Raw genomic sequence first — 16,829 nt, 5'->3', positions numbered from 1 at the left:
AGGCGGATAGGCTACAACATCAGAAGACCCCACCGGGTACCACTCATCTCCACTACAAATAGGAAAAAGAGGCTACAATTTGCAAGAGCTCACCAAAATTGGACAGATGAAGACTGGAAAAATGTTGCCTGGTCTGATGAGTCTCGATTTCTGTTGAGACATTCAGATGGTAGAGTCAGAATTTGGCGTAAACAGAATGAGAACATGGATCCATCATGCCTTGTTACCACTGTGCAGGCTGGTGGTGGTGGTGTAATGGTGTGGGGGATGTTTTCTTGGCACACTTTAGGCCCCTTAGTGCCAATTGGGTATCGTTTAAATGCCACGGCCTACCTGAGCATTGTTTCTGACCATGTCCATCCCTTTATGTCCACCATGTACGCATCCTCTGATGGATACTTCCAGCAGGATAATGCATCATGTCACAAAGCTCGAATCATTTCAAATTCCCTGTCATTCCCCTGTCCAGTTAACCCTCCGGTTCGTGTCGAGGGTTCCCCTGTCTACCGGGTCTGTAAGATCCTTGATGTCCGTCCTCATGGTCATGGCCATCAGTTTTTGGTCGACTGGGAGGGTTATGGTATTGAGGAGAGAAGCTGGATTCCCGCCTGGGGAATCCAGGACCTGGACCGCTCGCTCATCGACGATTTCTTTCGCTCCCGCCAGTCTTCCTCTTTGAGTGCGCCAGGGGGCGCACTTTGATGGGGGTAATGTCATGATCCTGGTTCTCTTCTCATGTATTATTGGTCTCTGTCTCCCTCTTCTGGTCATTCTCTGTATCTGTTCCCTCTTGTTCGCTCTCACTCTTCATTTACCTCTTATCTCCCCCAGCTAAATCTCATCCTCTCATTATCACACCTGTTCTCTATCCTCTATCATTAGCTACTCTCTATTTCTAGTCTCTTGTGTTTCACTCTAGTTTGTCGGATTATTGTTGACCGCTGTTGAACTGTTGTTATCTGTTTTGTCCCGTCTAGTCCAGTTATCCACCTGCTACTTTACCAGATCAGTGGTTACCTCTGTTGAGTCCTGAAGAGGTGTGAGGGATCTGCGCTTCTCCAGCTCTACTCTGCTCACCCTTCACCAGTCCATGAGACCTGCTGCGTGGGCTCCTCTGTTCCTTCAAGAATATATTGAGACTATTTCTGTTGATCGGCCGTTGCGGCTCTGCCTTGTTTCCATTAAAGACTGTTAACCTGCTTTTCGTCTCCTGAAGTTTCCCCACGCAGCAGTCCGCGTGACAACTTTAGAAAAAAGAAATTCTTAATCTCAGATTAAAGTCAAGTCACCTTTATTTATATAGCACTTTTTACAATACAGATTGTTTCAAAGCAGCTTTTCAGAGATAACAGGAAAATAATGTTATAATACTATTGTTAAATACAAAATTAAATTAAATTAGTCCCCAACTAAGCAAGCCATAAGCCAATGGCGACAAAGGCGAAGAAAGGTGAAAAGGCAACAGTGGCAAGTAACCAAAACTCCAACAGGTGACAGAATGGAGAAAAAAAAAACCTTGGGAGAATCCAGGGCGGCCAGTCCTCATTTGGCCAATAAACGAACAATGTATGATCATGATTCAGGAAGTATTATAGGTCAGAAGTCAAATGGGATCAGAACTTTCACAATATTTATCCAGTTCCATCTGGTTGGGGTCGGAGTCATCTCGCCGGTATGGAAACTTTGTTGAGGTGTCCATGAGGCCTTCACAGGGCTGATGAGGCTGGCAATTCAGGTATGTGTTGTCGTCGTGTCCATGCGATGGTCCTTCATTAGATCTGGATATGGCCTGGATCCGGCGGTTTGCGGTAAACCTCGGGATAAAAAGAGAGACTAATATTAGCGTAAACGCCAGTCTTCTTATGATGTACAAAGTACATCAGGATTTATGGTAATTGTTTCCGGTTCCGGCTGATCTAAACTATGCAGCCTAACATTGAATTATAGCAATCTATAATGTGTTATGTGTATGCTAAGCCAAAGAGATGTGTTTTTAGTCTAGATTTGAACTGATAGACTGTGTCTGCTTCCCGGGCCATGTTAGGAAGATTGTTCCAAAGTTTTGGTGCTAAATAGGAAAAGGATCTACCGCCAGCAGTCAATTTTGATATTCTAGGTATTATCAACTGGCCAGAATTTTGAGATCGCAATAGACGTGAAGGACTATAATGCGTTAAGAGCTCGCTCGAGTACTGGGGAGCTAAACCATTTAGTGCTTTGTAAGTAATCAGCAATATTTTAAAATGTATACAATGTTTAATAGGGAGCCAATGCAGTGTTGACAAAACCGGGCTAATATGGTCATACTTCCTGGTTCTGGTAAGAACTCTAGCGGCTGCATTTTGGACCAACTGTAGTTTATGTATTAAACGTGCAGGGCAACCACCCAGTAGAGCATTACAATAATCTAGTCTTGATGTCATGAACGCATTAACTAATTGTTATGCATTTTTAATTGAGAGCATATGATGTAATTTAGACATATTTTTAAGATGAAAAAAGGCAGTTTTACAGATACTAGACACGTGACTTTCAAATGAAAGATTGGTATCAAAGAGCACACCCAGGTTCCTAACCTACGACGAAGGACAATAATTCAATAATCAATACATAATTTTATAATAAGTATATTAGAGTACTGGCTGGCTTCAAGTATTGTTAAGGTTCGCTGCTATGCAGATAATTTTGTGTTGATGCTAAAATGAATTCCTCTGGTGGTTTGTAAGAAGGTTACTCAATATGTGCATGCTTCACCCTGTTAACATGCAAGTGTTTTCATCTTCACTCCCTCTTCTCCTCCTACACTTTTCATGTCGTCTCTCAATAGCTTTTATATTCAAAAGGAATAAGCATCAATGAAAATGACAAATCAACATTTTCTGTCCCCTTTAGTTATAAAAAAAACACTTTATATAAAGTTTATTTAATTCAATCTATACAGGATTTCCATCTCCAGCTTGTGTGTTCCTGATTAAGTGTATGAGTCATAAAGCATGATACTCAGTGTGCCATTGCAGGCTTCAAGTGTGAAATCAATACTCGCATCACAAGTACGTGTTAACCCTTTAATGTGATTGCTGCTTTGGACGAAACACAAGCACTAACAGTGTTGTTTAGTACCCTTGAATTTGTACCATGTATTCATATACATGCATCATGAAAGAATTCTAGGCTATGATACTACCATACAGAAGCGTGCAATATTGTATTCTAAACATAGCTCTATTCTTTGATGCTGTTTGTTTTTGCAAATGCAGGATCAGCTATGCCTATTTTGGTCTATAATAACACTTCAGTAGTCCCTTATCTGGTAGTGTTCTTTTTTGCTCTGTTCTTATTCCTCTTTAATTGTGCTTATTGCCCCCTGCAGGAGAAAGAGAAGAAGTACATGCTGCCATTGGACAACCTGAAGCTCAGAGATATAGAGAAAAGCTTCATGTCCAGCAAGCATGTGTTTGCTCTCGTTAACACTGAACAAAGGTAAGAGAAAAAAAACACATTTTACTCTTCACAGAGCTATAAGAAAAACAAAAATAAAATATTAATTTGCACTTTTATCCAAAAGTTTGGAGTCTGTAGGACTTTTTAATGTTTTTTTAAATAAGTCACTTATGCTCGCCAAGTTTGCATTTAACGGTAATATTGTTAAATATTATTACTTTAACAATACTATTATTTTATTTGAAGATGAAAACAGTTTTGCTGCTTTATAATAATAATAATAAAAGTAAAAATAAAAATACTGTAATTCATACACAGTATATACTGTATACATATTTCAAATATTTGAAAGAAGTCTCTTATGCTCACCAAGGCTGCGTTTATTTAACCAAAAATTAATTAATTTCTATTTGAATATATTTTTAAATGTATTTTATTCCTGTGATGGAAAATCTGAATTTTCAGAATCATTACTCCGATATCCAGAGCCACAAATCATTTTAATATGCTGATTTTGGTGTGTCAGGCTATTTGCCAATTTAACAGACATTACAAACATTCCATGTCAGATATTTATGGAATATACATGCTAGTCTAACAGATTTTGATAACTAAATGCACCATTTAGCAAGTGATGGCTCGCACGATTAAATAATGTTTAGAAGTTGTTAAGAGTTTGACAGTTTCACTGAGAATCAACTCATCATTTTTGATAAACAAGCCATGTGTGTTTATTTATTGTGCAAATTGTAGACAATTGTACTTACTCTTTTTTGCACTCAAATGCAAAAACACATGCAATTTGCTTAAATCAATAAGAAATTAAAATCTGATGTGAACAAAAATCTAATTGTTCAGAGATCTGAATTTATTGTTTTGAGGGAAAAAAGATTATCATTCGAGAATTGAGCCATAGCGATTGAGAAAACCTGTAATATTAAGTTATGCAATACATCTCAAATGACGGTATTGTCTGGCCATTTTTATTTTGTAAGCACAATCTGACTTCTTTCATTGCTCATGCCCATTGTCGGACTGTTGTCTCAGGAACGTGTATAAAGACTACAGGCAACTGGAATTAGCTTGCGACACTCAGGAGGAGGTGGACAGCTGGAAGGCATCCTTCTTACGAGCTGGAGTCTACACAGAGCGAATCACTGTACGTGAATGCCTCCTCTGATTAACTCAAGTCATATTAACTTGAACATTCCTAACAGCTGGCACATGTATATGACCAATAACCAACACAATTCTAACAAACCACATTGAATTACATTGATAGCTTACTAATTTTATTAATTTATTGTGCTTTCTTTGCTTTGTCTGCAGGATAAAGAGAAGGTAAGTTTAAATTTGTCTCTGACTGTTCGATTTTTCCCTCCTCCAAACATCTATGTCAAATGCAAACTTATTTTTCTCTGAGTATCAATATGTGTTGTATTTAACAATGCTTTGAAATGATGGTGTGAACCCCACCATTAACAGGTTAAAGGTAGGGTAGGCAATTTCGGAGAGGATGTCAATAGCAAGCTAGTTTTGAAAGCATTAGATCCCATCCTCCCTTCAGAGCGTCTCCAAAGCCTCCTCCAAAACACATGAACGCACACAGCAGAGTGCAAAGCGTCACAAGGACGGCGGTCTGGGCATGGAAATGGAATGGCTCAGGGCTTGTGGCGTGTGGTTTAGCAGTTTGCACCACTCAGAAGACGCTGAATTACAAAGCTGCAGATGAGATGCTTCAGTGTAAGAATAAGCACACAAAAGCATGTAAACAAGATTAGCATGCTAAGCTAACTTAATGCTAATGTAGCTTATGGTTAGCCTGATAGCTGAAGAGCCACATTAGAAAGAATGCCATCTGGTAGGCATGCTGTTAACCATGCTAACAGTTCAGGAGGAACTGTAAAAGGCAGGGCCTGTTTGTTTTATGGCGCTCGGCTTGGACATCGTATTGCATTCAGACCAAATGCAAGATGTTTTGGTCCTGAGACTTCCATAGGAGATATTTGTACATGTTTTATATATTAAGACACTTCTATTATTGATTGCTATCAGGCTGTAAAGTGAGTTTCAACCAGAATAACAAAAAGTTACAAAAGATTGCCTACCTTACCTTTAAGAAAGGAGATCGAAATCTTCAAATTAATCGTGATCTAGATTGATTACTCATGATAGGCCTGAATTTATTTGTTTTACTATTTCACTCTTTGTTCCTTGTCATGTCCCTAATTTCATTAGTGCCAGTAAAATGTAAATATCAATGTCTTGATGGCCCTCAGCAGAGTGATGCCAGTGAGGAGAATGGCTCGGATCGCTTCATGCACTACATGGATCCTCAACTTGAGAGGCAGGTGGAGACCATAAGGAACCTTGTGGATTCTTACATGGCCATCGTCAACAAGACTGTGAGGGACCTCATGCCCAAGACTATCATGCATCTCATGATCAACAATGTAAGTTGTTTTAAATTACGGTTTGATATACCTAAAATAATTCCTATGCAATTTCTATCATCCAAACCTTAAGGATCCTGGTGGGATCAAATAAGTATCATGTAAGAATCAAACTGTCCATTCAAGAATCAGGGGTTCCCTATCAGGGAACTCGAGCTGCGTGAAACGCTGTGGGAAGGCCCCTGCGTGAGTGCGTCATGAAGCACGTATGAAATCAATCCAATGGCGAGATGGAACGTCATAGGCGGGTGACGTCATCGACCAGGAAACTATAAAGCACCCCCAAAACACAAGCGCGTCAGCTTCGGTTACTTCAGCAAGCGCTCTGTGTGTGTGAAATCTGTCGATTACTTTGTTTTTGCCTGTCCTTAGTTGTTACTAGGCAGGAGTTTTTCACTTATATATCTCAAATATATATAAAAAAACATTTATCATTATGGCGAGCGAGCAATATTTTAGGAAGTGTGTTTTCCCCTGCTCTCGTTATATCACGGGCGGGGATACACACCAACTATGTGTTGTTTGTTTAGGAGTGCAGCATGCCCAGTCAGCTCTCGAGGGGGCTGATTGTAAGCATTGCGAGCGTCTACCTCTACGGACGCTGCGCTCCCGCCGATCGCTCTTTGAGGAGGGCGGTTCGGTGCGCGCTCCCCGCGGATCGGGTCCCGCTTCTGCCGAGGCTGAGCGGCGACGGCTGTCGTGGGGATCGCATATGGATCTAACAGAGGGGTTTCAGACGGGCTCTGCCTTATCTCAACCTTTACCTGCTAGATCCAGTGCCTCAGTCCCGGGTGTGGAAGCAGGCGCTGCGGTTTCTTCCCCCCAGGCTGAGGCACCTGTTCTTCATCTATCCAGTTCTGAGGAGCTGGATGTTGAAAGTGTTGAGACAGTAGAGAGTGGGGACTCGTCACTTCAGTCTCCCGCTAGTGAGGAGCTTATGGAGGTGCTCACTCGAGCTGTTGAAAAGTTAAGCCTTGAGTGGCCAGTTGACAGGCAGGAGTCTTAATCAAAGAGTAAATTAGACGAAAGATTTTTGCCTTTCCGTGCTATGCCTCCAAGCCGGTGTTTGCCCTTCTTCTCAGACCTTCACACTGAGGTGTCTAGGTCCTGGAAAAAACCTGTTTCATCCCATATTTTTAGTCAGCAGACCTCTGTATATTCTAACATATCTGGGGCTAAATCTTATGGGTATGGGGCGATGCCAAAGGGTAAGAGACTTTGGCCAGCCATCTCTCTCCTGATTCGTCATCGTCTTTTAAAACACCGGTTTGGCCCAGCAAGCCTTTAAGAAATACCTCGGCTCTGGTGGGCAAAGCCTATTCGGCGCCGGGTCAAGCAGCTTCATGCCTTCATACTATGTATATTCTTCAGGCTTATCAGGCTGAGCTGTTAAAAGATGTGAGTGAAGGGGAAAAGATAAGTGCGGACGTTATTCGTGAACTTCGTCAGGCAGCAGATTTGTCTCTCCGTGCCACCAAGGAGACGGCCAAGTCAGTTGGCCGTTCTATGGCAGCCCTGGTGGCCACGGAGAGACACTTATGGTTAAATCTCTCTAATATGAAGGAGAAAGAGAAAACTTTCCTTCTGGACGCCCCGCTCTCACCTGCTGGCCTCTTCGGTGACTCTGTAAATTCTGTAATCGAGAGGGTTCAGGAAGAAAAGAAGCAGGCGGCGGCGCTCCAAAAATTCCTTCCCCTTCGGGTTCACGTCCCTGGGGCTGCTGGGCCCCGGCCGTCGAGTAGCTCCTCCCACCGTACACAACAGAAACAGAGTGTCGCGTCTCGTGCACCTCCTCAGCAAAACTGGGACGAGACGCGGCGCTCTCAGACGAGGTCTTTGAGGGGTAGGGCTGATCTGAGGACAGTCATTATCGCCAAGAAGGCTTCGTCTAAGAAGTCATGACGCCACTGGCGCCACTGGATACTGAGGGTAGTCCCCACCGTGAGAGAAAGGAGTTCACCTCACTACTCGGTGCCCATTCTCTCTCGGTGCCCTCAGGGGCCCGTTCTGCCAACCCCGCCTTTGTGCCGGGGCGTAGACGGTCCCAGCGAGTGTTTCCCCAGGGGGCGCTCGCCCCCTCGGAGGAGGGGTCCAGAACTGTCAGACCAGTTGTTCCCTGCCGGTGCACCGTTACAGGGCGCTGTGTCTGCAGTTCCAAATATTCCAGAGGCCAGCCTCGAGAGGCTGGTACCCTTAGTAGATTTTTTGGCAGAGTGGAAGAGCCTTCCAAATGTATCTCGTTGGGTCCTGCAGACAATCGAAAAAGGTTACGCTATTCAGTTCAGGTCTCGTCCGCCTCGATTCAGGGGGGTCCTGCCTACAGTGGTGGGCCCCGAGCAGGCTCTGGTTATGGAACAGGGGGTAAAAACTCTTCTGCTGAAGGGGGCTATAGAACGAGTTCTTCCTCCCTGCAGGGGGTCAGGTTATTACAGCCGGTACTTCATTGTTCCGAAAAAGGATGGGGGGGTTACGTCCAATTTTAGATCTACGAAAACTAAATCATACTGTATGGAAGCTCAAGTTCAAGACGCTTACTTCCATGTGTCTATCCTTCTTCAACACAGGAAGTTCCTGAGGTTCGCTTTCGGGGGCGAATTTCATGCTGCTCTGGCTCCTCTGCGACTCCAGGGCATCTGCATTTTGAATTATATCGACGATTGGTTGATTCTAGCTCAATCGGAGCTTCAGGCGGCTCGGCATCGAGATGTCGTTCTCGCTCATATCAAGAAACTGGGGTTGAGGCTCAATGCCAAGAAAAGTGTGCTATCTCCACTACAGAGGACCACTTTTCTGGGTGTGATCTGGGATTCAATGACGATGCAGGCACGCCTGTCTCCTGCTCGTATCGCTTCGATTCTCACCGCCGAACAAGCAAAGCTAGGCCAGTCACTCACTGTCAAACAGTTTCAGAGATTGTTAGGTCTGATGGCAGCAGCGTCCAACGTTATTCCTTGCGGCCTGTTGTACATGAGACCGTTGCAGTGGTGGCTCAGGACCAAGGGGTTCTCCATGAGGGGAAACCCGTTCCGCATGATCAGGGTTACGCGACGTTGTCTTCGCGCCCTGGCCATGTGGAAAGAACCTTGGTTCCTTTCCCATGGGCCCATGCTGGGAGCTCCCTGTCGTCGTGTAACGCTAACGACGGATGCCTCCCTCACGGGCTGGGGGGCGATCATGAGTGGTTGCCCTGCTCAGGGTCTGTGGCCGGACCATCATCTCTCGTGGCATATAAATTGCCTAGAAATGTTGGCAGTGTTTCAGGCTCTGAAACACTTCCTCCCAGACCTGAGAGATCGTCATGTTCTTGTCCGGTCAGACAACACATCGGTGGTCTCCTACATAAATCACCAGGGAGGTCTGCGTTCGCGCCCGTTATACAAGCTGGCTCACCAGATCCTTCTATGGTCCCAGGGGAAGCTTCTTTCATTGAGGGCGATTTATATCCCAGGGTATCTAAATCAGGGGGCAGACATCCTGTCGATGCAGGGGCCAAGGCCCGGGGAATGGAGACTCCACCCCGAGGTGGTGGAGCTCCTATGGAATCATTTCGGTCGTGCCGAGGTAGACCTGTTTGCATCCAAGGAGACATCGCATTGTCCACTATGGTTCTCTCTAAGCCATCAAGCCCCTCTGGGGTTGGACGCTATGGTACAGGTGTGGCCGAGGTCACGTCTGTACGCATTTCCCCCAATTGCTCTGCTCCCAGGAGTTCTGGAAAGGGTTCGCCAGGACGGGGTCAGTCTACTGTTAGTAGCCCTGTACTGGCCGGCCCGAGTATGGTTTTCGGACCTAATATCTCTCCTCGACGGCTCTCCTCTGGAGATTCCGATCAGGAGGGACCTTCTCTCTCAGGCGAGTGGGTCGATCGTTCACCCCCGCCCAGAACTATGGAAGCTGTGGGCTTGGCCTTTGAGGGGGCCCAGCTTATAGAATCCTCCATTCCAGAGCTCCGGCCACTAGGAAATGATATGCTTTGAGGTGGAAACTTTTCTCATCATGGTGTGGAGAGCACCAGTTGGACCCAGTTAACTGCCCGGTGGGTGCAGTGCTGGAATTCCTGCAGGAGCGTTTTTCCACAGGGTTATCCCCCTCCACAATTAAGGTGTACGTGGCGGCCTTATCTGCTTACCATGTCCCTTTAAGTGGAGTCTCTCTGGGGAGACACCCACTTATATCTCCTTTCCTTCGTGGCACTTTGAGGCTGAGGCCAGCAGTTCGCACGAGGGTGCCGACTTGGGACCTGGCCATCGTTCTAGAAGGCCTCTCCCTTGCTCCTTTTGAGCCCATTGAAGAGGTTTCTGAGAAATTCATTACTCTCAAAACTATCTTTCTGCTTGCTATTTCTTCTTTAAAAAGAATTGGGGATATTCAAGCTCTCTCGGTGGCTCCCTCATGCTTGGAATTCTCACCTGGAATGGTAAAAGCTTTTCTCCATCCTAGACCGGGCTATGTTCCTAAGGTCCCAACTAATGTGGTTAGGCCTATTTGTACTGCAACCCTTCTGTCCTCCTCCTTCTCTGACGTCTGACCAGGAGAAGCTTAATCTGCTCTTCCCAGTTAGGGCTTTAGATGCTTACGTCCACAGAGCTGCCCTGTGGAGAAAGTCTGAACAGTTGTTTGTTTGCTTTGGACCACCCAAAAAGGGGTGTCCTGCGTCTAAGCAGAGAATGAGCAATTGGGTGGTCGAGGCCCTCTCTCTTGCTTACCAGTCGGCTCGTCAGCCTTCACCCTTGGATGTACAAGCTCACTCTACTAGTATGGCTGCCTCTAAGGCTCTTTTGTCAGGAGTCTCTCTTCAGGACGTTTGTGATGCGGCAGGCTGGTTCTCACCGCATACATTCGTCAGATTTTACCATCTTGACTTCAGCTCCACTCCAGGGGCACAGGTGCTTTCGTCCGTATGCGCGCCCTGATTTCACACGGCGGACACTTGCTCGTATGGCGACGTGGGTATTGGCGTTCCCACAGCGTTTCACGCAGCTCGAGGTCCCTGATAGGGAACGTCTCTGGTTACGTATGTAACCGTAGTTCCCAGAAGGGAACGAGACGCTGCGTGTCTATGCCATACTCCCGGCATGCCCGAGATCACTTGCCTCAGTCTATCAGAAGCTGATGCGCTTGTGTTTTGGGGGTGCTTTATAGTTTCCTGGTCGATTACGTCACCCGCCTATGACGTTCCGTCTCGCCATTGGATTGATTTCATACGTGCTTCATGACGCACTCACGCAGGGGCGTTCCCACAGCGTTTCACGCAGCGTCTCGTTCCCTTCAGGGAACTAGGGTTACATATGTAACCAGAGACGTTTTCCAGTATGATCTTTCTGGATTCTAATTGGAAGTTTCTTAGCCCTGTAGTCACTGACAAAAAATGTTTTTTATCCATGTCCCTGCTTTCTCTTCCCATAGACTAAGGACTTTATCCATGCTGAGTTGCTTGCTAACTTGTACTCATGTGGAGACCAGAACACTTTAATGGAGGAGTCAGCAGATCAGGCTCAGCACAGGGAGGAGATGCTGCGCATGTACCATGCTCTGAGAGAGGCCCTCGGCATCATTGGTGACATTAGCACCACCACAGTCTCCACTACCATGCCCCCACCAGTGGATGACTCCTGGCTGCAGGTACAAGGAGGACCTTCAGGGCGCAGGTACAGTGTCATCTTTTTCAATAAATCAACATTGATTTGTTCAGTTTGAAGTAGTTTTAAAAACTTGAAATTGTAAGATTTTAAGTTTTTTCAAAAGCTTGAAGTCTGGAGGTTTCAAGGCCACGCAATATGTCATATGTTTTAACATATTATGTAGAAGTTCCTAGCATGTTTTAACATTTTTGTTAGAAAAGCCAGGAACACACTGCACCTTAAAAATTGTCAAAATGAGGTACGTAGAACTCGCTTGGTAGCTTTTAAGCTCTTTAGTCAGAAATGGAAGTCTCAGAATAATAATAATATTAAGTTTAAACAGAATATCAGTGTGTTGTCTTTTTCAAGCCAACATAATAATCTTTTTATTTTCTCAACAGATCTCCAATGTCTAGTCCCACTCCCCAGCGCCGGGCTCCACCTGGGCCCCCTCGTCCTGGTGGACGCACAGCCCCAGGGCCCCCAACTGCTGGAGCACCTCCTGTGCCATCCAGACCTGGAGCCTCTCCTGACCCCTTCAGTGCCCCCCCGCCCCAGGTCCCCTCTCGTCCTAACCGTGCCCCACCAGGTGTCCCTAGGTGAGTCAGAGAGGACGTTTATTAGTACAGTAATTGTGCAAAACTTTATTACCATCTGACCTATAAATGAAAGTTATGATGTTCATAATCATTGTAATTGATCAAATGCAAATGCATATGAAATGTTTAATATAATTAAATACAATCAAGCTGACAAAGTATGTGTATTACCACTAATTGTGGGGAGTAATATAAGTGCTGATGGTATTGAGAGCAATGATCTACAAACTATCCTCCATTTTACACCCTTTACAGCCTTTCTGTCCTGACTGGCTCTTTAACACAAGAAATACAGATCAGTAACACGCTTCCTGCCATTTCTACTTCTCTCTCCTTTCACAATCCATTACCTTTTCTCAGCTCACACACTCCTAAACACATTCCAACTCAGAGACCTGCTCTAACAAACCACTCCCACATTTTTTTCAACTACACTGGTTATCTTTTCCCATCTCCTTGACATCCATCCATCCATCCATGCGAATATTCATTCCGGTGCTGTTTGAACTCATTCAGTTAATTTATTGCTCATATAAATAGAAACATCAGTGCATCAGATTTGTGAGATCATTCTCTCTTGATATACATACTTGGGAGGAAAAGATAAAGAAAGACCGACCGATTAGACCGGACAGACCATTGGAGATGATACATTTTTGATTCCTCCTTTGGCTCTTTTCTGTCAACCCATGTTCTCCTCAAACTCAGTCCCGCTAAATCCCTTCCACAATGATTCCGGTTATTCTTTCAGAATTTCTATCAGTGACCAATGAGGAGTTACGCAAATGGTATGTCCGACATATTGTCCTTATGTTACATCACCACGTCCTTGCATGGTTCCATCTTTAAATGTGTTAACATCTGCTGTCCCCTGACACACCTCATTCTCTAGATACTGTATGTCAATCAGATATGTCACCACGCTGTGTGTTATTGTCTGTTCATTTGTTCAGAGTATTTTTAAGTTTCTAATGGCATAACTATGTTTAGAACTGCCATTTAATTACAAAAGGAAGTGATACCATCGGGTTGAACAACTTTTAGTTCCCTTTCGAGGGAACTCAACACTGCGTCGAGAACTCGACACTTGGGGACGCTCCCTTAACGTGCGCCTCTGAAGTAAGAATGAAACTATTCCAATCCTGATTGGTGTTGCGTCCTGACGTAACATGTGACGGCATAACCGGAAGTATAAAGGTGACGCTGAAACATACACACACACCAGCTATCGCTCTTCAGCAAGCGCTCTATGTTGAAACTGTCTGTCCTATTTATTGTTGTCTGTCCTTGATATGGCGAGTGAACGATATACTAGATGTGTGCACCCCTGTCCTAGATTTATTATGGGCAGGGACACTCATCAGTTATTTGTAAATTGTTTGGGAGTGCAGCACACACAGGCAGCTCTCGAGGGAGCTGCTTGTGAGCCCTGTGAACACTGTGAAGCACTCCCATTAAGAGTGCTGCGTTCCCGCTTGGCTATTTTTTCCCAAGATGTCCAGGCTCGCGATCCTTGCGGTTCAGGTCCCTCATCTGTTGAGGCGGCGCGGAGGCTTAGATCGTGGGGATCGCAAGAAGGATCTAGCAGATGTGAACGAGACTGCTGAGGCACTTTCTCGTTCGTCATCTGCGGATTCTATAACGCTCGTTCATGGTGCAGAAGCCTTGAATTCGAAAGCCTGCGGCTTCTTCTGCCCGTGACGAGTGCCCGGTGCTTGAGCTATCTGCTTCCGAGGAAGTGGATGTGCTCAGCATCGGGAGCGCGGAACATGAGTCGCACTCGCTGGCTCATGTTCCCGCTTATGAGGAACTGGTCGAGGTTGTAACGCGTGCTGTGGCCAGACTCAACATAAGCTGGCCACAAAATGAGCAGGAAGAATCTCGTCACAGTAAATTACACGAGAGATTCCTGCAGCACCGTTTACAACCTCAGCGCCGGGGCTTGCCTTTTTTCCCAGATCTCCATAAAGAGATAGTTAGATCCTGGGAAAAGCCCCACTCATCTCGCATCTCACACAGCACATCCTGTGATTATTCTAACGTTGTGGGTGCGAGAGAGGCGGGGTATGGCAGGATGCCGCGTGTGGAGGAAGCCTTGGCGAGCTATCTTTCTCCCGAAGCGGCATCCTCGCTTAAAACCACTGCGCTGCCCAGCAAACCATGTAGGGACACCTCTGCATTGGTGAGCAGGGCATATATGGCGGCTGGCCGAGCTGGTGCGTCCCTGCACTCGATGGCTATTTTGCAGGCGTACCAAGCCGACATTCTCAAAGATTTAGATGAGGGGGAGGGACCAACACCTGCTGATATTGCCGAGCTAAGAAGAGCTGCAGATTTGTCTCTCCGTGCCACTAAGGAGACGGCCCGTGCCATTGGCCGCTCCATGTCAGCTTTGGTGGCCACGGAGAGGCTTTTGTGGTTAAATCTGTCAGGCATGAAGGATAAGGATCGTTCCTTTTTATTGGATGCTCCGATATCGCCTTCTGGCCTGTTCTGCGACGCAGTTTCCACTGTCGTCGACAGGTTTCAGGAGGCGAAAAAACAGTCGGCAGCTTTTCAGCAGTACCTCCCCCGCCGTTCTAGATCTGGGACGGCTGGTCCAAGTGGCCAGTCTCAGCCGTCAGCCAGTTCCTCCCATCGCCTAGAGCAAAAGGAGAGCGTTTCCTCTCGAGCCCCTCCTACGGGAGCTTGGCAATAGAGGAAACGCTCTCATTCTAAATCTGCTGGCCAGAAGGGTGACTTGAGGGCCGTCATTCAGGCTAAGAGAGCTTCAGGAAAGAGGTCCTAGCCACAGTGATAGGACCTCTAAGAGCTGTCCCCCCCGCAGTGAGGCAACCGAGGTTGTTTTCCCAGCGGAGCCCTTCGGAAAAAGATGCTGTCCCGCCGTCACTGACGCTTCGGGTCGCATCAAATTCCAGCGAACGCACACCGTGGCGCTCGCCCCAAAAGCTTGCAAAAGAGCACCACCTATGGTCAAAAAATCATTCTCGTCCGCTTCCTGCCAGTTCGCTGCTTCAGAAGGTCGAGAACAGTGCTCGAGAAACACCCGAGGCCAGCCTTGAGAGGCTGGTTCCCTTAGTAAATTTTGTGGAGTGGTGGCACCTTCTTCCAAAAGTTTTCTATATGGGTCCTGAATATAATAGAAAAAGGGTACAGACTGCAGTTCGGTCACCAACCTCCCAGGTTTGCAGGGGTGTTACCAACTACAGTGGTCCCAGAACAGGCTCGGGTTATGGAACAAGAAGTACAGGCTCTGCTGGTCAAAGGGGCCATAGAATGTGTTCCCCTACCAGACAGAGAGTCAGGGTTTTACAGCCGATACTTTATAGTTCCATAGAAGGATGGTGGGCTCAGGCCGATTTTGGACTTGAGGTACTTGAATCAGTCTCTGAGGAGGTTCAGGTTCAAGATGCTAACTATACCCATCATTGTGAACCAAATCAGGTCCGAGGACTGGTTTGTCACAATAGACCTAAAAGACGCCTATTTTCATGTCTCCATCCTTCCATGTCACAGGAGGTACCTAAGGTTTGCTTTCGGGGGCGAAGCATATCAATATCGGGTTCTTCCGTTCGGCCTAGCACTCTCTCCCCGCACGTTCACGAAGTGTATGGATGCAGCTCTGGCTCCTCTCAGACTCCAGGGCATTCGTATACTAAATTATATCGACGACTGGCTTATAATGGCTCAGTCTCGGGAAATGGCGGTTCGGCATCGAGATGTCGTCCTTGGCCACATTCAGAATTTGGGGTTGAGACTCAACACGAAAAAGAGCGTGTTGGAACCAGCCCAGGAAACAACGTTTCTGGGTGCTGTATGGAATTCGATTACGATGCGGGCACACATGTCTCCTGCACGTGTCCAGTCCATCCTAAATATGGTTTCAGGAGTAAAGCTAGGTCGGGCCATCACTGTGAAGCAATTTCAAAGATTGCTGGGCCTCATGGCAGCGGCATCCAACATTTTACCTTTGGGCCTTCTATATATGAGGCCCCTTCAGTGGTGGCTAAAAACCAAGGGGTTTTCTCCCAAGGGGAATCCGTTTCGCATGATCAGAGTGACGCGCAGATGCCTTCGTTCTCTACAAATATGGAAGAAACCTTGATTCCTGTCCCAAGGGCCAGTGTTGGGAGCGTCATGTCGCCGGAAATCCGTTTCAACAGACGCCTCCCTCACTGGCTGGGGCGCGGTCATGGACGGCCGCTTTGCCAGGGGTCTGTGGCAGGACCATCATCATTCTTGGCACATACACTGTCTAGAGATGATGGCTGTGTTCAGGGCTTTTAGGAGCTTCCTTCCAGACATCAGAGGTTACCACGTCTTAGTACGATCAGACAATACATCAGTGGTGGGTCCGTCAAGAGGGCATCAGTCTACTTCTGGTTGCCCCAATGTGGCCGACCCGAGTGTGGTTTTCAGATATGATATCACTCCTGATAGCTCCGCCATGGCAGATTCCTCTGAGGAGGGATCTGTTGTCTCAGGCGGAGGGCGCAGTCTTCCACCCTCACCTGGAGCTGTGGAAACTGTGGGTCTGGCCTCTGAGGGGGCTCAGTACCTAAATGCTGGTCTATCAGCTGGGGTGGTTGAAACCATACTTAGCTCTAGGGCTCCGTCTACTAGGAGATTATATGGCCTCAAGTGGAATGTGTTCGTCACTTGGTGTAGAGAACAGGAGTTAGATCCAGTAAACTGCCCTGTGGCTTCAGTTCTGG

At 46.4% G+C, this 16,829-nt stretch overlaps 1 protein-coding gene and 1 long non-coding RNA gene across 4 annotated transcripts in view; one reads left to right on the top strand and one right to left on the bottom strand.

The window, feature by feature from the left end:
• The window catches only part of LOC143739400 (uncharacterized), a 119,076-nt gene that overhangs the window by 89,018 nt on the left and 13,229 nt on the right, over nt 1-16,829 (bottom strand). The window lies entirely within an intron of this gene.
• Nucleotides 1-16,829, top strand: part of dnm1b (dynamin 1b) — a 70,694-nt gene that overhangs the window by 48,154 nt on the left and 5,711 nt on the right. For 2 of the 3 annotated variants that reach the window (XM_077231871.1, XM_077231870.1), the window contains 5 exons: nt 3,371-3,480; nt 4,489-4,600; nt 5,724-5,894; nt 11,301-11,542; nt 11,917-12,114. In XM_077231871.1, the coding sequence (XP_077087986.1) occupies nt 3,371-3,480; nt 4,489-4,600; nt 5,724-5,894; nt 11,301-11,542; nt 11,917-12,114 (833 nt within the window). Of the gene's footprint in view, nt 1-3,370; nt 3,481-4,488; nt 4,601-5,723; nt 5,895-11,300; nt 11,543-11,916; nt 12,115-12,865; nt 12,903-16,829 lie in introns of all 3 variants that reach the window. The other variant, XM_077231872.1, reaches the window with a different exon arrangement.

The sequence above is a fragment of the Siphateles boraxobius genome, unplaced genomic scaffold, assembly GCF_051911475.1.
Source record: "Siphateles boraxobius isolate OS27281-9 unplaced genomic scaffold, OSU_SipBor_1 16, whole genome shotgun sequence".
Classification (NCBI taxonomy): domain Eukaryota; kingdom Metazoa; phylum Chordata; class Actinopteri; order Cypriniformes; family Leuciscidae; genus Siphateles; species Siphateles boraxobius.
Note: the sequence above shows the minus strand (reverse complement) of the source record. Positions and strands in the feature narration are given on the sequence as shown.